Source organism: Trichomycterus rosablanca, chromosome 12 (assembly GCF_030014385.1).
Source record: "Trichomycterus rosablanca isolate fTriRos1 chromosome 12, fTriRos1.hap1, whole genome shotgun sequence".
Lineage (NCBI taxonomy): Eukaryota > Metazoa > Chordata > Actinopteri > Siluriformes > Trichomycteridae > Trichomycterus > Trichomycterus rosablanca.
This window is the reverse complement of record NC_085999.1, coordinates 22,655,856-22,682,733: the sequence shown is the minus strand read 5'-3', so window position 1 is coordinate 22,682,733 and position 26,878 is coordinate 22,655,856. Positions and strand designations below refer to the sequence as shown.

Sequence of the window (26,878 nt, the reverse complement as noted above, 5' to 3'; positions counted from 1 at the left end):
TATGTTGGGATTGGCTAGCAGTTTGGGTTTACAAGCAGTTCAACCATTGAGATGTGAGTATGGAAACTGAACCGGCTGCTCGATTCCGTTATTTACAATGAGTCCATAAAATTGACTCTTAATAGCAAAAACTAAAACACAGGAGAACAAAATAAATGGTACAATAATGAATTAGTAATAACATAAGAAATGAGTATTTTTGAGGCTTTTGTAACTAAAATGCAAAGAATTATCTGAAAAAAATAAAAATATTATGTAAAATATTATATAGCTTTTAATACAAAACAGATGTTTTGTTTCATTCATTTTGTAAATTGTGCATTATTTATTTTATTATTTTTTTCAGACAGCGGTTAAATCTCCACTGAAGAATCGACTCCAAAATTGGATGACTCTTAATATATGGTCAGCAATTGGCAAATAGGAATCGACTCATTTTGAAAACGACTCCCTATTTAACAATTGTTTTAACGATGTTTTTAATCACGTAATAACGTACATAAATATTTTATTCATAATACGTATTTTGTATATATTTAAATGTAATAGATAAGCAAACCTTTGAGTACTTCGTCTAAATAGTTGGGACTCTTAACGCATCTCTGGTAAAACTACTTCCTGTTAGAACATTTCCGAGATACTACTGGTTGGAGTCATTCTCCCTGCTACGACTGGATACACTCTGGAGCTTATTTGGGTTTGTACTTTAGTTTTTTAATCTGTTTTTACAAAAATATAGTAAATATGTAAATATGTACATTGCATTCCTAAACGTTGTGTACTCCAGTCAGCTTTGGTATCTAGCGGTGTTTTATTAAAATTAAACTTACTGTGCAGTGAATACATTACTCTGTTTAGTACAATTAAATTTTTTTGTAATTGTTTTTAAAGTTTTTACAATATGTCTAAGTCAATGAAAGTAATACATATATCTGCAAATGTCCTACTTTTTGTTTTCCAAAAAGGAGTAGATACAGGTTTACTTTTAATACAAAAACGCGATGATACAGTAAAGTATGGAGCACGAAACATTGTGATCATACACTAATAAATGTGTATGTATTTTTGTATATATAAAACACAAGCTTTTCCTACCCAACAAGCATATAAAAAAATAAAATGGAATTGCATACGTTTAAATGAAAAGTGTTTAATCATACATCTTTAAACCTAAAAGTCGACACTTGACAGATTATATAATCAGCTTGTAATGAGGAAAATATTATTAGACCTAATAAACATATAAACCCGGATGTATACGTGTGCATTGCGAACATATAGGCTTAGGTGTACATGCATGCATGCATTCATAACAAGACTGTAAAATGAGGTGTGTTAAATTTGCCAAAACTAAAACTTTCCACCATAGATCTGCTTTGTTTGTTTGTTTATTATTTTGGGCAGTGATAGCTCAGTGGTTAAGGTACTGGACTAGTAAACAGAAGGTTGCCGGTTCAAGCCCCGCCACCACCAAGTTGCCACTGTTGGGTCCCTGAGCAAGGCCCTTAACCCTCAATTGCTCATCGTGTTCAGCTCATTGTGTAAGTCGCTTTGGATAAAAGCGTCTGCTAAATGCTGAAAATGTAAATATTAAGATTTTAACGTCATGTTTTACACTCTTTGGTTAAATTCATGACAGGAACAGTAGTTACTCATTACACAAGGTTCATCAGTTCACAAGGTTATATTGAACAATTTGGTATCTCCAGTTTACCTTACCTGCATGTCTTTGGACTGTGGGAGGAAAAAAGAGCACCCGGAGAAAACCCACATGGACATGGGGAGAAAATGCAAACTCCACACAGAAAGGACCCACCATAGATCAAACCCCAAAAAATGATGAAACCCTTTTGTTTGAATAAGAACTGGACTAGATTTGTCATTTTGGAATTCAATCAGCCTGAACTGCCTCTAAAGAAACTATTTCCATTAGCAATCCAAAAAAAGCATTGTGAGTATTTCTGGTACAAGCTTGCAAATAAACTACAAGTGGGTCAGATCTTGGTGTAGTAGGTGAAGTATGAAGACCTTCACTTTATAGGTACACAGCAAAAAACAGAGCTTAAGGTAATTTGTTCACATCACAGCAAGTACCCTAGACACAGATGTGGAACCTTACACAATGATTAAAAAGTAAAGGGACCAACCATGCCTCAGTCACATCTGATTAACATCTAATAAAGACTGAATGACCACCAGTGAGAGGGAAATACCTGAATGTGTGGCAGGTACTTTGGAAAAGGTCTCAGATTGAAATAACTTAACAACTGAGATTCAAACTTGCTAAAGGCATATAAAAGAAAATAAAAATATTTTCCTCTATTAACAATGGACCACATAACCAGAATTTTACCATGGAAAAACTTTACTTGTGCAAGGATTCCAACACAGTGACTGGGGCTGACAATATTTACTACCAAATGATAAAATAGTTACCATGAGCATCCAAAACCAGCTAGCCAGAAAGACAGCAGGGGAGCAAACATGTATAAGTATAAACTTTCACTTTCAGACACAAAACCCCTGATAACTGCCCATGTTAAAACACTTGGTAAGCTGGGTGGGATACACAGAACCAAAACAAACTCCACAAACACTCAACTAGAGAAATGCAGTGACCAGGTTGCTAGATGCTGCATTGAACACCTTTTAACTCTTGATAAGAGGAGAAGAGCCTCTACGTAAAACCTGTCAAATACCTATTTTCTTCAGACACATGTTAAAATATAGGAAACATTCAACAAATATTCAGAAATATTCAACCAGACCGGAGCAGAAACAGTACAAAAGTTTGATGAAGACTACAGACTGATGCCTTAAAAGGAAAATACTGAACATTCATGCCATGACTTTAACCTATTTTGGGTGGTGCTTGGCTCTCAGCATAAATTGACAGTTTTTTGTTTTTTTCTTAAGACCACCATTTCGTTACAAACTAGCTGTATTTATATGTGCACATAGAAGTCACCAGCTTTTCATTCATAATTTCATTCATAATTTCAATTTGTTTTTGATTAAAAATTGTAATCATTTACTGACACGAAAAAAACATTTGCTATAATGTATGCCTATGTATGTATGTTTGTATGTACAGGGGTTGGACAAAATAACTGAAACACCTGGTTTTAGACCACAATAATTTATTAGTATGGTGTAGGGCCTCCTTTTGCGGCCAATACAGCGTCAATTCGTCTTGGAAATGACATATACAAGTCCTGCACAGTGGTCAGAGGGATTTTAAGCCATTCTTCTTGCAGGATAGTGGCCAGGTCACTACGTGATGCTGGTGGAGGAAAACGTTTCCTGACTCGCTTCTCCAAAACACCCCAAAGTGGCTCAATAATATTTAGATCTGGTGACTGTGCAGGCCATGGGAGATGTTCAACTTCACTTTCATGTTCATCAAACCAATCTTTCACCAGTCTTGCTGTGTGTATTGGTGCATTGTCATCCTGATACATGGCACCGCCATTGGATGCACATGGTCCTCCAGAATGGTTCGATAGTCCTTGGCAGTGACGCGCCCATCTAGCACAAGTATTGGGCCAAGGGAATGCCATGATATGGCAGCCCAAACCATCACTGATCCACCCCCATGCTTCACTCTGGGCATGCAACAGTCTGGGTGGTACCCTTCTTTGGGGCTTCTCCACACCGTAACTCTCCCGGATGTGCGGAAAACAGTAAAGGTGGACTCATCAGAGAACAATACATGTTTCACATTGTCCACAGCCCAAGATTTGCGCTCCTTGCACCATTGAAACCGACGTTTGGCATTGGCACGAGTGACCAAAGGTTTGGCTATAGCAGCCCGGCCGTGTATATTGACCCTGTGGAGCTCCCGACGGACAGTTCTGGTGGAAACAGGAGAGTTGAGGTGCACATTTAATTCTGCCGTGATTTGGGCAGCCGTGGTTTTATGTTTTTTGGATACAATCCGGGTTAGCACCCGAACATCCCTTTCAGACAGCTTCCTCTTGCGTCCACAGTTAATCCTGTCGGATGTGGTTTGTCCTTCTTGGTGGTATGCTGACATTACCCTGGATACCGTGGCTCTTGATACATCACAAAGACTTGCTGTCTTGGTCACAGATGCGCCAGCAAGACGTGCACCAACAATTTGTCCTCTTTTGAACTCTGGTATGTCACCCATAATGTTGTGTGCATTGCAATATTTTGAGCAAAACTGTGCTCTTACCCTGCTAATTGAACCTTCACACTCTGCTCTTACTGGTGCAATGTGCAATTAATGAAGATTGGCCACCAGACTGGTCCAATTTAGCCATGAAACCTCCCACACTAAAATGACAGGTGTTTCAGTTATTTTGTCCAACCCCTGTATGTACAGTGGGGCCAAAAAGTATTTAGTCAGCCACTGATTGTGCAAGTTCTCCTACTTAGAAAGATGAGAGAGGTCTGTAATTTTCATCATAGGTACACTTCAACTATGAGAGACAAAATGAGAAAAAAAAAATCCAAGAAATCACATTGTAGGATTTTTAAAGAATTTATTTGTAAATTATGGTGGAAAATAAGTATTTGGTCAATAATAAAAGTTCAACTCAATACTTTGTAACATAACCTTTGTTGGCAATGACAGAGGTCAAACGTTTCCTGTAAGTCTTCACCAGGTTTGCACACACTGTAGCTGGTATTTTGGCCCATTCCTCCATGCAGATCTCCTCTAGAGCAGTGATGTTTTGGGGCTGTCGCTGGGCAACACGGACTCCACAAATTTTCTATGGGGTTGAGGTCTGGAGACTGGCTAGGCCACTCCAGGACCTTGAAATGCTTTTTACAGAGCCACTCCTTCGTTGCCCGAGCGGTGTGTTTGGGATCATTGTCATGCTGGAAGACCCAGCCACGTTCCATCTTCAATGCTCTCACTGATGGAAGGAGGTTTTGGCTTAAAATCTCACGATACATGGCCCAGTTCATTCTTCCCTTAACACGGATCAGTCGTCCTGTCCCCTTTGCAGAATAACAGCCCCAAAGCATGATGTTTCCACCCCCATGCTTCACAGTAGGTATGGTGTTCTTGGGTTCTTCTTCTTCCTCCAAACACGACGAGTTGAGTTTTTACCAAAAAGTTCCATTTTGGTTTCATCTGACTACATGATATTCTCCCAATCCTCTTCTGGATCATCCATATGCTCTCTGGCAAACTTCAGACGGGCCTGGACATGTACTGGCTTAAGCAGGGGGACACGCCTGGCACTGCAGGATTTGAGTCCCTCTCGGCGTAGTGTGTTACTGATGGTAGCCTTTGTACTTTGGTCCCAGCTCTCTGCAGGTCATTCATCAGGTCCCTCCGTGTAGTTCTGGGATTTTTGCTCACCGTTCTCCTGATCATTTTGACCCCACGGGATGAGATCTTGACCCCAAGGGTCTTGTATGTCTTCCATTTTCTTACAATTGCTCCCACAGTTGATTTATTCACACCAGCCTGCTTGCCTATTGTAGATTCACTCTTCCCAGCCTGGTGCAGGTCTACAATTTTCTTCCTGGTGTCCTTCGACAGCTCTTTGGTCTTGGCCATGGTTGAGTTTGGAGTCTGACTGTTTGAGGCTGTGGACAGGTGTCTTTTATACAGATAACGAGGTCAAACAGGTGCCATTAATACAGGTAATGAGTGGAGGACAGAAGAGCTTCTTAAAGAGGAAGTTACAGGTCTGTGAGAGCCAGAAATCTTGCTTGTTTGTTATTGACCAAATACTTATTTTCCACCATAATTTACGAATAAATTCTTTAAAAATCCTACAATGTGATTTCCTGGATTTTTTTTTTCTCATTTTTTCTCTCATAGTTCAAGTGTAGCTATGATGAAAATTACATCTTTCTAAGTAGGAGAACTTGCACAATCAGTGGCTGACTAAATACTTTTTGACCCCATTGTATGCTATAATGTATGCATACATGTGAATGAAAACTTTTAATAGTATTTTAAAATTACATGATGTAGGGTGGCACAATATTTCTAATAATATTGTATCATGATACTTTAAATGCATTTTCATAATGTATAATGCACAATATACAAGTCTTACATTAAATAACCAGGATTTAAGATAAAATATTCATTTGAATAATTATGAATGTAGACTAGGGCTATGCCTTCCCTCTGACACACTTTAAACCCTCCCAGTACTTTGTCAAGAATGTCCTAAATGGTTTGTAGTGGGATATTAAAGAATTCTTTAATAACAACAAATTATAAAATATTTAATTATGTACAACAGATCTACATCACAGTCCACACTTGGAATGCAAATGCCAATTTGTTTAAACCAGTAACCCACTGCCAATAGTTAATGTTTGGTTGACGGACAAAATAACAGTGGTGGCAGAGAGATTTACAGTGAGCAGAACCAGTTTAGCATTCAGAATGTAGAACTTTACTAGTAGTTAATAAAGATACAGTCGGTATATTAACAGTTCTTACTGGCAACATTAGAGTAGTTATTATAAGATGGTAAGTTTTTTTTTTCCAGTTACACACATTGTCATGCACAGAATTTAACATGCAGTCAGAATCCATACTGACACAAAACAGTGGGGACTGTACACAGACTGTAGCTGTGCTCTGAATTGGCATCAGCTGTTGGCAACAAATTTAAAAGACAGTATCCTCACAATAATTAGATAGTGTGTCATAATATGAATGTCAGATTTTTTTTGTAATTTTTTGCCATGCCGTAAATGACTTTACCAGGAAAGCTGAGTTAGTTTACCACCTGCATAGAGCTACTTGAAATAATTTGTATGATTAACAGCAGCAATTGCTGCTTCAATTTCATTGGAATAATAAACTTGATTAATTGTTAATGTGTTCTTGTGCTAATAACTTTTATTACATTTAAACAGAGTTATTTTGCCTCTGTAATAAAAAAAAAATCATCATACTTTAATTCTGCTTTTTTAGGTCTTTGAGCCACATCTGTGTTATATAATGAAATATATGCTTCCAACTGGGTAATAACAGTTAAGGGATGGCTGTTTCCCCTTAAACAAAGTGAGGTCCATAAAAACATGGTTTGACTAGTCTGATGTGATGTAACTGCAGTGATCTGCATAGAGCTCAGATCTCAAACTCTTAGAACGTTTTTGGGATAATTGAAACATCACTGATGAACCATGCCTTCTTGTCAAACATCACTGCCTGAATTCACAAAAGCTCCTTGGCTTAATTGACACAAAGTTCCACAGACACCTCCAAGAAGATTGCAGGGTGTGATAAACCACAAAGGGGAATGGGTTGTATCCATATTAATTCTCTTTTGTTTTAAAATAGGATGTTTAACATGTTTGTGGTCGTGTCCATTTAATTTAGGCCATACAGTGTTTATGTGTATTCTTTGTTAAAAAGCTTGTTTCACCACCATGAATCTCCAGACTGAAATTTTAGAGTGTTACCTGGAAGTTTTAAATGCAATGCTTAAAATAATTTTCTTGTCTCTCAAACAGACCTTAAAACTACAGACCTGGTCTCTTGAGGAAATTTTGAATTGTACCAACATCATCATCAGAGAAATATTTTGTACTACATCTTTTACTTGAGCTCGTTGGTTTTTCCATTCACTGCCTTCTGCTTATTATATAATGACCGAACCAGAGATCCAAACAGAGGTGCCAAAGGCCCTGAAGATCCTGGCCAAGCAAGTGGTAAGGGGCTTCTATGGCATCGAGCATGCACTGGCGCTGGATGTTCTGATCCGTCATCCATGTGTACGTGAGGAGGACATGCTTGAGCTTCTGAAGTTTGACCGCAAGCAGCTGCGATCAGTGCTCAACACGCTGAAGGGGGACAAGTTTGTCAAGTGTCGCATGCGTGTGGAAACAGCACCAGATGGCAAGACCTCACGCCACAACTACTACTTCATTAACTACCGGTTGCTGGTCAATGTGGTCAAATACAAACTGGACCACATGCGCCGCCGCATCGAGACAGATGAGCGAGACTCAACCAACAGGGCATCTTTCCGCTGCCCCTGCTGCCACAGCACTTTTACTGACCTGGAGGCAAATCAGCTATTTGATCCCATGACAGGTAGGATTTGCCGGGCTGCCAGATAGGAAACCAACTCAGTAGCCAGTAAAAAAACTCCAAATGTACTTTATGAAATCTTTTACACTGTTTAAAAATCAAGTCGGTTGCTCAGGTGGTGCAGCGGAATATTTCACTAGCAGACCAGCATTAGTTTGAATCTCAGCTCTGCTTCAGTCAGCTGAGCACCCACAATTGGCAGTGCATGCATCAGACAAAATTGGCCACTAGTCTGATGTGACCCTTACCAAATTGTGCTGTCACAGACATAATCGCTAATTGCACAAGATTTCCTGTTTTTCTTATGTCGGCTGATTTAGAGCTGAGAGGTGTCACAAATTTTGACTCAAAATCTTTAAGGCTCATCCAAAATCCATCATAAGGACCTTTATTATTTTTCACATTCACTCATACTAGTATTAGCCTAAAACTTTTTGTAATAGACAAAGCAAAACATTCATTTTACCTCATGCTGTCTTTAAAGAATAGGCATTTAGTGTTGCCTTCTGTTTCCAGCTGTGATTCACTCCAAACTTTCCTTCTTTATATTTTAAATGTTTCATTTGGGCATAAATTTATACAGCCCCTATTGTGTTCCATGGTTTTGTGTTTTTGAGATTGGCGGTACATCACATTGTTTGCGCAGGATTGATGTCAGTAAAGCTTATCATATGATCTTGACTCTAAGTACTAGTTACCTCACGGTGTGTCATATAAAATCGGACAAGATCATTTTAACCCTCCTGTTATGTTCATTTCTCAGGAACAGCAATGATGTTCCCGGGTTAATTTGATGTTCCCGGGTCAGCATGTTTAATTATTCTAAAGTTTCAGAAACCAAAAAATCCCAATAATCATTGTTTATATCTCATTATTAACTCCATTACTAATTATTTCAATCTATATTTAGTGCAATTTTGTTTTTTAGCTCTCAGAAATCATGGTTCAATAAGGACAATTTATTTGTTTTCAATAAAAAATGGGTGATTTGGGTAAAATATGTCTCACAGTTACAAAGAAACAAATAGTAATTGACACTTCTGACCCCTTTTAGGCTCGATTTTGATGGCTGGGTCAAATTGGCCCGAACAGCATCGATGTAATATAAACGTGCAGGGGGGTTTGCAAATATGTGAAATGAACCATTTTTATTTTATATGTTGATTTCACTAATTAAGCCAAGCAGAAGAAGTTTCATACCGAAAAAAAAAATACTTTTAACTATATTTTTTTTATATTTTGAAACCTTTAGATGGGTCAATTTGACCCATAACCTAACAGGAGGGTTAAATAGTATGATAATGTGACCACTGGAAAAAAAAAACATTGTAAAGCTTTGTTGTTTTAGACAGGCATTCCAAGTAGTAATTTATTTTTGCTTTAAATTTAATGAAGTAATAGAGTGGTAGACAAAAAAAAATGCTCTGTTTGTTATAAAAATAAAAACATGTTAATCTGTCTGGTATCAGCAATCATGCCACGGTCAAATGGATCTGGATCTTAGTATCTTAGTTTTCTCATTCTGATATGACATCAACTTTATCTCTGATCACTGTCTGTAGAATTTTATGCATTCCACTGAAGTCTGATGACTAGCTGATTGGATAATGTCATGAATGAGTAGATGTACAAGTTGTTACTTGGAACATGTTAAAAGGGTGTAGCCGTTAATACTTAAATGAGCTTCCTTGCTCTGGCCTTGGCCTATTGTCTAAGAGATGTTAAATGGGTACTGTGAACTAAACTTGAACTCTAGGTGGCAGCAAATGGACATAATATAACTTGGCTAATAAATGAGATTAAAAAGCTAACTGGCCATGGAGGAACCGAAACAGGAAATGTAATTTTCCAAACTGCTGGAAAAGTTAACAGTTAACACACAGTTAGTTTCTCCTTGGATTATGTGGCATTAATATTTTCTCTAACTAAAACTAATGGTTTGCAACAATGCTTAGGTAAATGGTACGTGTCAAAGTAACATCCACATGGATGTCAGGACCCAAGGTTTCCCAGCAGAACATTGCCCAAAGGATTACACTCCCTCCGCCGGCTTGCCTTTTTCCCATAGTGCATTTTGGTGCATCCTGATGCATCAGTGAGCCCCTGTCACCGGTTTACCACTGTTGCTTCCTTGGACCACTTTTGATAGATACTGACCACTGCAGACTGGAAACACCCCACAAGAGCTGCAGTTTTGGAGATGCTCCAGTCGTCCCAGTCGTCTAGCCATCACAATTTGGCCCTTGTCAAACTCGCTCAAATCCTTACGCTGTCCCATTTTTCCTGCTTATAACACATACTTTAAGAATAAAATGTTTGCATTGTTTGTTTGCATTGCAATGTTTAAGAATATAATGGCACTTGCTGCCTAACCTGCCTGCCTATCCCACCCACTAACAGGTGCCGTGATGAAGAGATAATCAGTGTTACTCACTTCACCTGTCAATGGTCATAATGTTATGCCTGGTCAGTATATGCTAGAGCAGTAGTAGCTAAGGGGATAAAGCAATGGGTAATGGAAGTAATGGGTTCAAGCACCACCACAGCCAAGTTGCCATGGTTGTGCCCGTAAACAAGCCCTTAACCCTCTATTGCTTTCACTGTATGGTCACAATTGTACGTCTCATGTTGAACTGGAGAAAGCTTGTACGTTGTCTAAAAGAAAAGAAAGAGGTTATGTAATATAGATAGCAGCATAATTCTCAGTGAAGACAAACGTCAGATGTAATGTGTGATTTCCATAAATGAAGAAATATGTTCAGTGCACCATGTAAGGGAAGAGACATGTAGAAGAACAAGAACATTCACATCATATAGAACTAATTAAAAGGAAGGCATGATTGAATAGGGAAAAGGCAAACGACAGGCTGGAGAGGCAAGCTGTTGCTAGGATACACAGAAAGATTGTCAAGCTAAAAGGCAGGTAGGTAAAGAGCAGCCCCACCACTGGCTATGCCTTCAACACACAGTCAGGCTGTTTTACAACCAGAGCTTTAGGAACCTGCTGTGGAGAAAACTTTTTCAAAACAATAATTACCCATCTTTTTTCTTTGTGTTTTTATCACCTCTAACTGACAAGCTCCAGCTAATTTAACAGTAATTGATGGACATGAACACTGTCAGGTGTGGAAAAAAATATCTGGCCTGGTTGGCCAGGACAAACAGATTTTGTTTGAATGTTTCTTATTATTATTTGTGAGTTAGGATCAAATACACAGAAGTATGGGGTAATTATCCAGAGAAAAATCTCACAGTCCAAAGACATGTTAGTTAAACTTGTAAGGTAAATTGGCGATACAAAATTGTCTGTGACTGTGTTTGACATTGAACTTGAACTGGTAGATAGATAGATAGATTGATTGATTATTTAATTGATTCCGGTTTTGAAAATTGTCTTTAATCTATTCAGTCTGTAAGTTGTAAGTTACCCCAACTGTAACAGTAAATAAAGAAAATAGCTGTATTTACTTTTTGTTATATTTACATTTGTATTTGTAAGTGACAAGCATCTATGAAGTACCAACTTTAGGTCTTTCCATGAATGTTTGATTGAGTGTAAGTATACGCTTGCTTGGGCCACTTTAGTCTTGTTTTGGCAGTGTTATGCCAGTCTGAATTTGTATTCACTCTGGATTATTTTTTTCAAGCATGTTTCTGTGTTTGGCTGCATTCTCTTGCCCCTCAATTCTTACTAGTACCTCTGTTTCTGCCACTAAGATGCACTCCCATTGCATGATGCTGCCACCACATTGATTATTGTAGGGATGGTATTAGCCAGGTATGTGCCTCTCACACACAGTGCTTACTGTTCTGCATAAAATGTCTGTATGCAGTTTTTATTTAATGGGACCAGATAATTTCCCTCATATTGCTAAAGTCATTTATGTGCCATTTAGCAAACTTCAAGTGGGCCATCATATTCCTTTCACTTGACATTTGCCCTTTGCTTAAGTCTGCTATAGAGACCTAATTTATGGAGTGCTCTAGAAATAGTTGTCCACCCACCCCATTCTTTCATCTATGCTCTGGATTTTGGAACTCTTTTAGAGTATAAATTGGGTTTCTTACCTCCCAGACCAAGGCTATTTTGTATGTCCTTTTTTCTGGATGACCAAATTTAGGAAGGTTTAAGTTTGTTTCACACTTATTCCATTTTATAATTGTTGAGGCTGTTATCATTGGATATTGCTTTACAAGCCCGGAGTGGCTAATCGGGAGATTCGGGAGGATTCCCGATTGGCCGGCTCATGTCAATCTCGAGTTTGGGCCGGTTGGATGGGAAAAATAATTTTGACACTTATCTGTTACTTATCTAATCTTCTTCTTGCATTCATTCTCCATTCATCTGACAGCGCAGCCCCTACATCGCAGTAGATTAGATGGGTTCTACCATCTGAGGGAATTCTCCCCTCCCAAGTGTTCAAGTTGGTTTGGCCCACGAGGCGTCTTTTCTGGAGCGCCGGTAAAAGTAAATATAGCAACAGAATAGCGCAAACCATCAGTCGGTGGTGGTGGAGGGCAGAAAGAGGCCAGGTGGAGTCGAAAAGGCCAGGTTAAAAAAAAAAGAAAGGCGTTGGAAGAAGATGCTGCCAAATTAACAGACCTGTTTTCCAGAGGACAGACCCCATGCAGCTGGTATTGCGCAACATTTGCAACGTCAATTTAGCGTAGTATATTTTGTAGAACCCAGTACACACCATTAATCACAAATATCCAGTTTCAAGCTGAAAATAATAAACATAATTTGAAGTGTAATATATTAAATAGCCTAACTCATTAATGAAATGTTCCGACGCTACTGTACTGATGATCCCGAGGAGGCCATGACTACTAAAGGGACAGGTAGAGGATAGTCTCACAGAGTTATTTAAACTAAGATAGTTATTTGTAATGTAAAATATAACGTAGAGAATATACATGATGTATGTTAAATTGTTCAGACATTCAGAAAGATGTCAACACCATAGCCTAATTTATTTTAACAAATGGAGACAAATAGTCTAAATCATTATCAATTTTACACCATAATATAGGCTAAATTGTAAAAAAAAAAAAAAAACTTTAAGCATGTTATGTTATTCAGCAAAATAGGCTAACCCTTAATGAAATGTTTTTTTAGCCAAAGAGCAGCAGATAAGCCATGTCTCATGTCTATAGACAATGACACCGTTATTAATAAAGTTATAGAAACCAGTGCACTGCTTAGGAGGCTTTTGATGCTGTATGTAGCCTACTAAATATGCGTGTAGTGAAGCTACTTAAGAGTTTAGTGTAAACCTAACAATAGAGCACCTCACTGTTGGGAAGACAAATGCAATTTTAATTTCAAATTATTTTTATTTCAACTTATTGCTTCTGTACAAATGTAAATACGTTTTCATCTTTATCAAAACATTTTTTTACCTTTTAAATCTTTATCTGATTTAAATTTGAATTAAACATGTTTAAGTGAAGTGTTTTCTGTTAACTTACCAACATATACCTGAACTTATACCCAATAAAAAGGCATTGTAAGAGCTAGCTGCTGTTTCATTTATTCAAATTTCTCCTCCATGGAAAAAGTGGGCCGGGTTTGGGCATGAAACTCCCGGGCTGAAAAAGTGGCCCACTCCGGCCCTGTTGCTTTATATCCCTGCCCTGATATATGCCTTGCCACAGTTGTTCAGAGAGATCTACAGACAGTTCTTGGACTTCATAGTTTGTTTTTGTCTGAGCAATGTAGTGTAAATTGTGGACCCTTATAGAACCAGGTTTGTGTCTTTAAAAAAAAGTGTCCAATCAATTTACATTGCAACAGGTGGACCTGAGTTGTAGACACATCTTGAGGATAACAAAAGCAAACAGGATGCACCTGACCACTATTTGTCACAGCAAAGGGTCTAAATACTTTTTTTTAAAGGATTTTAGTGTTTGATTATATACAAGTTCAGTATGGGTAATTATGTGTAGATTGGTGGGTACAAATGGCAATTATATTTATTTGAAATTAAATTCACAACAATGTGCAAAAGGTAAAGAAGGCTGAATACCTTTTTGAATCCACTGTAATTGTATTTCAAGCCCCTTTCATATCAGGTTACCTTTACATGACTGTGTTATTTACTCAGACCTACTTCACATGACAACTTCTTCTCCGTACACATATAGTTGACCTCTTAGCTTACTCACATATCGACAACAAATTGATTTTTCAAATTTGCATGCATTTTTCCTAAAGAGGATAGGTTTAGATTAAAAGCTGGGTACTTTGGCTATTACTACAGTCCTATTGATTTTTGATTAGGATTTTACAAAAAGTAATGTATTTATTCAAATACTTTGTCATATTTATTTTTTGTCATTTGTCACAGTTGTTGGTAATTAATTGAAATGGCATTTTTAACAGCATTTTTGACGTCATTAATCAAACCATGACTGTCATTTACTTGGTAATCACTGACATTGCTATTTACAGTCCTATCCAATGGGATAATGCTAGTTTTATTTATGGTCAGCACGCTTTATAAAGCAGGTTAAGATGTTATCCTAGGTAGTACCTCATCTCTAGAAACTGACATTTTAAAGATTTTGAGCACTTGCACAAAACTCTTGAGGAAGTTTGCAGGCTGGCTTATGAAGGGTCTGGAGTTAGAAATTGTTGCAATAGCAAAGGGGAACAACCTACCCAGCCTTTCTTTTTTCCGACATGTTGTTGTGCCTATTTGTATGTTGCTTTTCCACCTGTCCTCTCTTTTCATGTGACCACTGCACAGCACCAGTTCCGTGGAGTGATTTGGACACAAGCTATGTGCGCTTTAGTGTCTGGCTTTGCATTATAAATACAGTCCAGTGTATCTAATGAAGCATGTGCATCTAGTAGTTTTTACTCAGTGAACTGCTTCCCAAATTTGTTTCCACAGCTCTTTACTCCAGACTTCACGATTGTATATTTTCCAATTGTGACTATGCCATGTAGACATCCATGTAGTCAAACCATTGGTCACAGCCCAAGAGTCTGTAAATATATGACACTCAGTCATATTTTCTTGACGCAGTGCCTGCCATACCGCCTGTAATTCAGCCCACTGACTGCTGTTACCAACTCCTGATGTTTCTATCGTTTTAGCCGTATGAAGATTAAAGCTGATAGCTTTCCAGCATCTTTTCCCATTTACATATTTAGCAGAACCATCTGTGAACCATGCGTGTGGCTGCTGATCTGGTGAAAGCTCACTATAGCTGACACCCCAAGATACGGTGGACTTTTTTAATGGCTCAGTAGGAACACAGAAATGCCTGCAGCCCTCGATGTTTCCCTATCATCAAAGTACCATTTCCATTTGATTACGCTAGCTTTCTGAGCATGTCCAATTTGATGTGTTTTGAATGTAATATGTACCCAGGTCATTGTGGGAATACCAGGTCTCACTGTGACCCCACAGTCATTTGCTTTGTTTCAATTAGAGCCCAGTAACATGCCAACAATTGTTTCTCAAATGGAGTATACCTTTCCCCCGCATATGGCAACTTCCACGACCAAAACCCAAGAGAAAATCCCCCCGTTCCTCGTTTTTGCCACAGACCCCAATTAGCATACATTCCTTGTATAAAGCATGCTGTACTTCTCTTTTATCATCGCTCCAGCAACCTTAAAATGTAACCACTTGACTCGAGCCTTTTTTTAATATCAGGATTCACTTTCTGTCCGTTCTCTTGCACTTTAGCTAGAACTCGTTCCAATCCTAGTTGCACATCTGCCTCATTATCTCTGTGTATCATAATGTCATCCATGTAATGTACTGTAGTATAACTTTCTCCAAGTGCTCCGCCACCACCCAATGGCAGATAGTGGGTGAATGCAGGTATCCCATAGGTGCTGTACCTAATTAGAGACGGGAACAAATCGAGTGAATGTGTACTGTCTTCTTTGCCAAGCGAATGCAAATTGTTCCCGTCTCTAATTAGGTACAGCAGCAGTCAAAGAAGGCGTTTATTTGTTACAATTATGAGAGTCCACTGTCACTCTCCAGGACCCGTCAGATTTTTTTCACAGGCCAGATCGCATCTTTTCACTGAGTAGTAACGGGTTTCAACATGCCCACTTGCACATAATCTTGAATTGTTTCGGTAATTTCATGTCCACCTGGAATACGATATTGCTTCATAGATACCACTTTAGTGGGAGCAGGAATTAGGAAGGGTGGCATTTTTACATTACCTACTATCACAGGTCGCATTTAAATATTTGATCCAAATTTATATATGCCATTCTTCAGATAGAGAGTCATTCCCTTTGAAATATCAATGCCAATTATATTCAGGAATTGGGGCAATATGTCGACCGCCCAGTTCAGAAGTAGTTACCTTCAGCCCTTAATGTTTGTTGGGATTATCATAAATTAATGATGCCTCAGCTTCAGTATCAATGAATGCCCTTACCTTTTAAGTATTTTTATATTGCCAATGCATTTCCACATGTACATGGGGCCGAAAATTATGCTCAGACCACTTGGCTAACACAAGGGGATCTGGAGCCTGACCCCGTCCCTAATCATGCTTTTTAAACTGCTCCAATTTGTTCCAAGGATAAATAGACTGAGCCATTTGTACAGCAAATTCTCATTTTTCTGCCTCTGCCTTCTTAGGTTTTTCTGATTTATTTTTATTCCCTTTGGCTACCTCCTTTTTGTGTAGCCCCTTGCACTCAATTTCCACACAATTGTATTTATTTATTTGGACATAAAGCAATTTTGTTTATCCAACACAATTTATTTAAGTTGTCTAAACTTAATTTGATCTGTTAAGTTTAACTCAACTCATTAAGGAAAAGGTCCTGATCACATAAAAAAAGTGACAATCATTTTCATCCCCAAACCTGGGAAAGAGCATAGTGACCCAAACAATTATAGACCAAGTACAGACAACTATAGTGCTGACAAGCTGCTTTTGTAAGATCTTGGAGAGAATGGTTAATGTCCTGAATAGTTTCAAGAAAAACAACAGCTCTCCCTATCAAAAATGCTGGGCAAAATCTTCAACCAAGATGAAGCAAGAACAGTTCTCAGTCATAAAAATGAAAACACTAAGCTCACCATAATAGAACTTTATCTGAAAATAATATAAACAATGAACTGAAATGCCAGGAATAAAATGACCTTTCCTGCCATAATGTAGCCAGCAAGCAAGCCTAACTCTTCTCAGAGATTTGGTGTAAATTCAATTACACCAAATACTGGCAGATACTGGTACTGTTGCATAAAGCCGCAATTTACTGCTCATTGGTTTCTCTCATTTTTTGAACAGGGGTTGCCATTATAAACATACTAAGGTATGACCACTCTGATAACACACCAGGCTAACTGGCACACACTTGACATGTTATAGTGGTTTGCTTGGTATTATTATTATTATTGTTGTTGTTGTTGTTGTTAAGTGCTGTTGATTTTGACCCCTGGCGACCAAGAACAGTTCTCAGTCATAAAAATGAAAACACTAAGCTCACCATAATAGAACTTTATCTGAAAATAATATAAACAATGAACTGAAATGCCAGGAATAAAATGACCTTTCCTGCCATAATGTAGCCAGCAAGCAAGCCTAACTCTTCTCAGAGATTTGGTGTAAATTCAATTACACCAAATACTGGCAGATACTGGTACTGTTGCATAAAGCCGCAATTTACTGCTCATTGGTTTCTCTCATTTTTTGAACAGGGGTTGCCATTATAAACATACTAAGGTATGACCACTCAGATAACACACCAGGCTAACTGGCACACACTTGACATGTTATAGTGGTTTGCTTGGTATTATTATTATTATTATTGTTGTTGTTGTTGTTGTTAAGTGCTGTTGATTTTGACCCCTGGCGACCATACATCTAAAGATCTTTTCCAGTGCATTTATTCATGTCAGTTTTATTTCCTGCCTACTTGAATTGCATGGTAACACCAGATTGGTTGAAAAGATACTTTTAAAGGGTTCCAGGATAAAGTTGAAAAGGCACACAACACATACTACAGGAACACACAAATGTAACTAATAATTATAATACTTTTTAAGCACTTAACATGTGTGTTAAAGGTACTTTTGTAGTCATTGTAAGTATGCAGATAAGCTATGAATAATTCAGATTAAATGTCAGTGTAGCTGTCTCTTATCAGTCGATCACATGTTTTGTTTTAACATTTAACATTTGTTTAACATTAGAAGTGGTGAGGTCATGCTGCTTAATACAGCGATAGGCATTGTAGCTTTAACTCAAAACTAAAGAAGCAAAACACAGAATGACTGATTGAGGTTCAGGATAGAGAAGGTGAACATGTCCACTACTGATGCTAAGCACCTCTTGTGCGAGAAATCTTTCTATTTGTCTTTAGTCTCTCTTTCTCCTGGCTGCCATAACAGTATAGGATATTGATATTTCAAGGTCTCTTTACATATTATATATGCCTTTGCACACTTACTGCAAAGGCAGCAAGACCATATGTTCTATAACTAGAACTTCATGTTGGTAAATCCAAATTAAGAGATTTGGCAAAATTGTGCAGCATTTTGTGACAGAAACTCTTATTTGTATATATTTGATCTCACTCTCTCACTCGTCAATTTTTTCCCCGCACCCCATCTGCAAATTGTACACCCAAAAGACCCAGCTGGAGATAATTGTTTTTTTCTTTTGTGGCACTTTTTGTCAGTTTTCCTGGCAATCCGGCGACAGTTTCAGCAAATGAGCCCTAGACCTAGGGCTGTCGCGCTAACCGCAATTTTGAAATATCGCGGTATAGACCAGCCAACCGCAGGGCATGCCAAGCAACCGCAACATCGCGATATTCACGTTTTTTCTTTCTTTCTTTCTTCTCTTTTTTTTTTGTTGCAGGGTCCATCTTGTTTTACGTTTACATTCGGGCGTAATAAATGTTAAATAAATTCATAATGAAAATGAGCTAAGAGCGTAATTTTCCTGCCAACTGTTCGCATCCGTTGCTGCTGAGTTTCAGGCTTTGTGTTTTAAAATGTAAACAATCGCAACATGAATTATAGGCAAGTTTATTAATGATTAAATTGAGTTCATACTCAATAAAATACTTGTAATTTAGACTATATTTAAACACCCTCTGCGTACTAAAACACTTAATGACGGTTAATATGGCATTGCAGCCTGCAAATATTCTCTTGCTGGCTTGCTGGGATGATTTAAATGAATTTTTTCGTTGAATAAAAATGTATTGAAACGAATAATAACTTAAAATGTAGTATATATTGTTATGTTAATTATAACTACTAAATAGATAGTTAATAGCCTCGATAACCAGGCTAGATTTGCTTTGCTCTGTAAAGTCGCATGCAGGATCAGTACACATGTATTAGTGCAACGTCGGGAACATCGCTACCCAACTCAGATCCTCTCTAAACCACATCAGGTGAACATGTTGGTTCTTCTAGCGCGCATGATAACGCAGGTTTAAACTCTTACAGACTTTATTCTTTATTCAAATTTTTTTTTTTTTTACCATATTTTGATTAGATGAGCATTTAAAATATTTAGCCTAAACTCTTTTTTTTCGTTTCACAGTGTATATCTAGCCTAGGCTAGAAGCTTAATTTAAACCTTTTTTTAATAGAGAAAAGACGCGCATCCCTGCTCTGTTCTGTATTTAACATTAAACACGCATTTCATTGGTCTTAAAGCTGTCTCATCTTTGTCATTATAAAGCAATAATATACCAAATCGTGGTCTAACAATAGAGCTTGTTTATATAGCTCTAAAATCCAGATAAATTAAGTAATTTTCAAAAAAAATAAATAAATGGCGATATCACCGCATACCGCGATATTAAGGCTGAATATCGCAAGGGGAAATTCTCTCACCGCGACAGCCCTACCTAGACCATCACAATTTCTCCTCCATATTTGACAGTTGGTGTTGCACACTGCAGTGTGTGGTGTTAAAGCTGCAGTTCAAAAGGAACCATAACAACAGGATACCCAAAATAATACAAACCAACCAGCTAGTTGACCTCTCCAAAAGCTTTAAGTATCAGCTTTTTCTTTAACTACAAAAAAATGCATGATCTTTAAAAATTCAATACTGTGTTGCTGTAATCAAGTAAGAAACTGATAGTTGGGGATTAGGTATAAAAAAAAAAAATGGTGTAGTTACATCCCTAGAAAAGACCTTGACTTTAACTTGGCTAAATGGGGGCTGTGTCAACAGGGGTGTATCGGTATTCACCTTGATGATGCTGCAACAATGACGTCTGTAGTTTGGTTGAGGCAAATGTGTCTGTGGCTTAATGTGTCAAATCTGACATGTTAGTCTGTGGATCTCCTCCAGCATGAATGTTGTACAACCCCAAAGCAGGAAAAGCTGGAACAGTGTGAAAAATCCGAATAAAAAAAAGGAAACCGGAGCACCTGGAGTAAACCCAGACACGGGGAGACACGGGGAGACACGGGGAGAACATGCAAACTCCACACAGAAAGGACCCAGACCGCCCCACCTGGGGATTGAACCCAGGACCTTCTTGCTGTGAGGTGACAGTGCTACCCACTTAGCCACCGTGCCGCCCCGCCATGACTTTGCAATGTGTGCAGCATGTGGTTTTGTGCTGTCTTGTTGGAAAAAAGCATAGATGTACCTGTATAAGATTCATCTTGAAAGCAAGATACGTTGCTCTAAAATCTCAATGTGTGTGATGGTCCAGTTTAGATGCCTCTGAGTCCAGAGAACTCTGCGTCGCTTCTGGACACGATTATCCTAAGGCTTCTTAAGTTGTAAGTGGCATTAGTGTATGTAATCACTCATCCATGTTCTAGTGCTTGACAAAGGTTTCTGGTTATATCAGCCATTGATCGGAGATTGTGCCCTTTACATGATGAAATTTCTCCAGATGCCTTAAATAGGTTAATGATATTATGCACTGTAGATGGAGAAATATGCAAATCCCTTCTAATCTTACTTTGAGTAACAATGTTTTTAAACATTTTAATAGTTTTCTTACACATTTGTTGACAGACTGAAGATCATTTGTCCATCTTTGCTTCTTAAAAACTCAATTTTTAAAACCCCTCAATTGCCCCTGTCCCAACTTGTTTTGGAATATGTTGCAACCCTGAAGTGCAGAAATGGATTTATATTAACAAATGAAAGTAAGTTGACCATTGTTTGCAATGCAATAAGTCATTTTTTTTATACTGTCCCAACTTTTTTCTGATTGGTAATTTAAACAGCTGTTGACAATACAGTGAAGTGAATTGGACAAAGCATGGTATTTGACTGGAAGTCCAAATTTTTCTATAAGGCTGTACACACCGCTTGTTAGGCACAACACATCTTTAATGATAGTTGTAATAAATCTATGGCTGTATAATTGTATTGATTCTACTCATTAACCCATACTGTGAAAATACTTTTTTATATTGTATTCTGAAAGAATATTGTAAACCAACGTAATTAGATTTCATTTTACCAGAGCTTAACACTCTTACTACTTATGCAAGACATATTACACACATTCAGTCCTGCTGTGTTTGCTGTGATCACAGTGACTGTAAATAACTTCAGCAGCAGATGGCCAACCAGCACAGATCCTCATGCCAAAGCACCAGCCACTGGTGTGAGTGTGCATATACATTTGTTTACTATAACTAAGAGCAGAATAGTAGCTGCCTACTGTAGTGGCAGTGATCGCACAGGTAAATTTTACATACATTTTTGAAAACATTTCAGAATATTCAGTTTAAAAAGTAAAACCAAACAAAACAGCTTTCAATTGATGCTTTTGAAAAAGTACTGCTCTTTTTATAATGCACTGATTTTTACTGTATGGCAAAAGTACAATACAGATAGAAGTACAGTTTTATACAGACGATTGCCACAATTCTTTACATCAAGTAAATTATATAGCTATGGTCTTTGTGTACTTTTGTTTCAGCACTTTTGCTTCTTGATCTGGTGTTGGATAAATACTGAGACTTAAAAATGGACCAAAAAGTAGTTTAAACGTCATTTTTGTGTTTGCAGAGTGAGATTGTGTGTGATGTATTTTTTTTTTTTACTGAAAAGATTTTTTGGCTTTTACATGATCACCTACCATTGTATAGCAATACAGTAATACTAGTAAACATTTTTACCATAAACTGGCGTTTGTACTTCAGTATTTTTTTTATACTGTAAAACACGATGCACCATGTCTGTATAAAATATCCCCTGTTTATGCAAAGAACACACAAATAACTTCCAATAGAGACATTCATGGATTTAGGATTTGCTGTGAATGTAGAGATTTCCAGGTTTTTCGAGTGTGGCATTTTAAAGTTCCTACTTTCCCTTTTTCATTTGTACTTTGAGTTATTTTGATTTTAAAGCTGTTCATACAATTGTAGTCAAAAGTTTATATACACATGCCGAATGTCACTGCGGTCTTGCTATACTTTACATACACATACTTTGTGTCTTGAAAATTGTGTTTTTCATTCTGCTATGGATTAGAAACTGCTATACTTTACTTTTCCAATGGCTTATAGGCAGCTGTACACGAATTAAGCCCCCCTGCTCCAAAATTGGCAATTCAAAAGTTTTTAGACAATTAAAACTACCTTGTTTCTCACATGGACAAAAAAGCAACATGGACTTTTTTTTCTTTGCTGCAGCCTAATAGCCTACGGTGATATAAACTTGCTTGACTGTGGACAAGATTTAACAAGCATGTGTCTCACAAGTGTAAACTTTTACTTTACACAAGTGTAAAGTAAGTAAACTGTTTTGATTTATTGCAGCTGGGTATGTATTTTTTGCTAATACTTTACAGCCTGATGTTCCACAAACATCAACAATTCTCATCAATATTATAATAATAAAAAGGCAAATTAGAGCCCATTCTGAATGTCACTCTAGGCACCTGCCTATACTGCAATTGCCAACAACAGACACTTTTGTAACATTTTGGTGTTAGTTATGCTGACTGTGACTCTTAAAACATGTTAATGTTTTAGGAACATTCCATTGTACTTTCTGCCAAACTGAAGTGGAAGAAGATGAGTCCGCTGTACCAAAGAAAGATGCTCGAACACTGGTTGCCCGATTTAATGAGCAGATTGAACCTATTTATGTGTTGCTGCGAGACACAGAAGATATAAATCTGTCACATGAACTGCTAGAGCCCGAACCTACAGAAATCCCAGCCTTAAAACAGAGGTTAGCTTCACCCTTGTCATACTTGTTCAGTCTAGTTGTTGATTCCTTAAGCTGGATTTTATTTTATTGAGTTTATGACTTAATAAATATAAAATGAATTTACTTTTTCTAAATATATGTATATGTGTCAACATGTCCAAGTTTTTATGCTCTTGTTTATTATTTAAACACTTTTGGTCTCCCTACTGTAGTCGGGAGCGTACAGCTTTAGCCGGAGGTCCAGCAGGTGCCGGCGCACCAGGTCGGGGGGTCTGGAAAACTGGTCCGTCATATGAGGATCTGTACACGCAGAATGTGGTGATCAGCATGGAGGAGCAGGAGACCCAGCAAGGCCAGGCAGTAGAGGGCAAAGTCCCCAAAGAAAGACCAGTGTGGCTTACTCAGAGCACCGTGCAGGGTGCTGACAGCGAGACCGGGTCCCTAAAGACCAGTCAGTACCACACCACCACTCTGTTCCCTGGTATCGCAGGGTGGCTGTGCACACATTTTCTAATTACTGCTTTAAAATGTACTCTTATTAGCTTATTAATACTTATTAACTGTTCACTTCATTTGACACATGTACTTCTAACTATAGCTAGCATTTATCCTGCTTTGCCTGTTATACACCAGCACCACAAAAAGTATGTGGACACCCCTCCTAATAAGTGAGTTTATGTGTTTCAGCCACACCCATTGCTAAAAGGTCAAATATGAAAAATACATTATATTTTTCTAACTTCGTGCCAAAGTTTGTGGAAGGCCCTTTTTGTTCTAAAATGACTGGTGCATAAAGCCAGGTTTAAAAATACATTATTTGACAGAGCCCTGACCTGTAACACTCTTGGAATGAATCACAGTGGTGGTTGCAAGCCAGGGCTGCGATATCATTATTACTGACTGCCCTCACAAATTGTGTGGCATTGTCTTGCTAAAACGAGCAGGGTTGTATTTGGGGGGAAAAGTTGGTAAGGTAAAACATCAAATCTCTTTTAAATTAAATACCTGTGAAATACAATTTACAAATCACTGCATTTTGTTTTAATTGCATTTTATTTACTATTAGCTGGAACTGGTTTCATAGTACTAATGAGTCAATTAAGGTCAGACAATTTAGTTAAGGTATTAGTAGTTTTTTCTTTGTAATTTCTATTTTAGTTTGTATCTGATTATCTGCAATTTACTACTGCAGACTTTCTTTTTAGTTTCTTGCTACAGATGTTTTTACCTCTTTTTAAAGAAAAACAGTCATATTTAGGCAGGTCAATACCTATGTTATGAAGATTTATAATGACTAATTGTGGCTTCAGTTTAGTTATAATGTTGCCTGTTGTTTGTTTGAACAGCTGTTGAAGACTCAATGGTAACACATGAAGGTAAGGCTGGCCATGACCAAGCACAGGATGAGAACGAAGAAGTGATGCGCGCACTCCTTATCCATGAGAAGAAAAGCGGGGTGCCATCAGTGGGCGGAGCTGCCCACCGGCCCATCATTTTGCAGTCAAATGCTAGCGACTCGGAAAGCGACACCAGTGAATCAGACGAGGACTTTCCTTCCGAGGCAGCAGTAGCCCTACCCAAGCGGGCTCGACTGGATGATGATGATGAGGAGGAGGAGGATGAAGACTTTGAGGTGGTGGGAGATGATGCTGTGGTGATGGTAGGAGGAAGATCGTTCTCCTACAGGGAGGTTAGCCAGAAGCCAGAGCTGGTAGAGCAGATGACCGCACAGGAGAAGGAGGCTTACATTGAGATGGGCCAAAAACTTTTCCAGGACATGTACTACTAAAGAGTCTGTTCTGTCTGTTCCTCTGTCACACTCTAAATAAAAACTCCAGCATTTTTCAACCTTATCTCTTTTAACACACTGCATCTGTATTGAATGTGTGATTATTAGGGGTAAAACAATACACACCTTTATTAGCACATATTTTTGATACTGATGTAAAAAAATTGCTGCTTAAGCTGATGTCCCCTGTGATTTGTTGAACGCATAGTCTCAGGATGTCAAATGAGAGTAAACACATTTGGAATATTTGGATGTTTTTTCAAAGCTGGTTGCAGCTAAACAGTCATTTTTCATCCAAAGAAGGTTATTTCAAAACACCAGCAAAACCTTTTCAGTTTTCTTTGAGGTGTTTGCTGCTGGGCTTTTCATCTCTTTTCATGTTAATGACAAGCTTACAAGTTGTTGTTTTTTTTGTTCTTCTCAGTTCACCTGCATTCTGACTACATTGCCTTTAGTCAATTTTACCATCTCTACCTAGAGGCTACAGTGCAGTCATTTTTAACTGAACTGTACATAGATATCTATTATTTTTATTTTTTGTTTTTCACTATCAAGCCTATTTTGGACAGTATTAACAGTGTAAAACAGTGTTATCAACAGCAATGTCCCAATCCTATTGTTTCTTTATGTCATCATAATATTTGAGCTCTGGGTATAAGCTGATACCGATACTGACCTTGTTTTGGTTCTTTGTTTATGCTGATTACTGTCATGTCAGTAAAAATCACATAAAATATCAACATAAAATGTGAATGGGTCAAATTTTACATATTAGGCTTCTAGATATGATGTGAAAGTGTATATTTTGTGTCAAACAAGCACTCTCATTTATTTAAAACATCTGACTTCTTGAACAGAAATAAAAAGTTAATGATAAGTTGGGTGTGTTGTGTAAATGTTTGTTTTTAAAATACAAACCCCATTTCCAGAGAAAATTGGGACATTTTGTAAAATGCAGAATCTGTGATTTCCAATGTTTTCACTGTTCGACTTTATTGTATTTAGCAAATGTAAACACATTAAGAATTTGATGTCAGCAACAAAAGTGTCATGTTTAGCTCTGTTCCTATTAATGAGAATTTTAATGGTTTGGGAACTGAGGACACTAATTGTAACTTCAGCTGCTCAACAGTCCGTGGTCGGCATTGTCTAAATCTCTACTTCATGCTTCACCATACATTTTTAATAGGAGACAGATTTGGACTGCAGGCAGGCCAGTCAAGCATGAATGATTTCCTCTATGGTTGTGCATTATAGGTTTGTGATGTGTAGAGTTCTATGTCCCTGTTGCTGTAACAAAAAAAAAATCCTTTGGAAAGTTTCACAGTTTGTACAAATGATGCTTAGCGAACGAGAACCAGGGCAAGAGTGATCACGTGATCTGAATTCCTTGGAAAAGGATGAAAGGCGATTTGAATTTGGGCGAATGCAAAGTTTAACGATTAATGGGGTTTTACTGTATTTATATTTTTTACATCTGAATATGGGGGGATTTTAATAATTTCTAAATGTTGTATACAATTAATATTGTGATTAAAGCCATGCAACAATGTTTACATAGATGATACGTGTGAACATTTATATAACATTTACATAAATGAGCAAAGGGACCCAAGCAGAACAAGTACCCAGATGATCAGTCTGACTGCCACACTGGATGTAGCTAGTTAATGTCTGGTAGCTTTTACTGTATTATCTAACAGCTTTTTCAACTAAAAAATCAATTTCAGTTTCAAAGCCCAGTTACCAGATTGAAGTGTTTCTAATTGTATTCAGGTTTGTCATTTAAAAACACTGATATTAAAAAAGGCTAATTATTGTCTAATTACATTTAGGAATTGAATGGGTTTTTTGACCTGCTGGCCTGGTTTATTTAATTAAACTAGCAC

General features: G+C 37.8%; 1 protein-coding gene across 1 annotated transcript; it reads left to right on the top strand.

The window, feature by feature from the left end:
- The first annotated feature begins 632 nt into the window (after positions 1 to 632).
- Positions 633 to 25,829, top strand: gtf2e1 (general transcription factor IIE, polypeptide 1, alpha). The gene is made up of 5 exons (XM_063005936.1): positions 633 to 697; positions 7,465 to 8,047; positions 23,020 to 23,221; positions 23,413 to 23,651; positions 24,547 to 25,829. The coding sequence occupies exons 2-5, from the start codon at positions 7,600 to 7,602 to the stop codon at positions 24,987 to 24,989; spliced, it is 1,332 nt and encodes a 443-aa protein (XP_062862006.1). The 5' UTR covers positions 633 to 697; positions 7,465 to 7,599; the 3' UTR covers positions 24,990 to 25,829.
- The last annotated feature ends 1,049 nt before the right edge of the window (positions 25,830 to 26,878 follow it).

Excerpts from the sequence above, each read along its gene's own strand:
- gtf2e1 (XM_063005936.1), top strand. The coding sequence starts at position 7,600 with ATGACCGAACCAGAGATCCAAACAGAGGTGCCAAAGGCCCTGAAGATC. Across the intron at positions 8,048-23,019 it reads GCTATTTGATCCCATGACAG|GAACATTCCATTGTACTTTC; the intron begins GTAGGATTTGCC and ends TTAATGTTTTAG. Across the intron at positions 23,652-24,546 it reads GACCGGGTCCCTAAAGACCA|CTGTTGAAGACTCAATGGTA; the intron begins GTCAGTACCACA and ends TTGTTTGAACAG.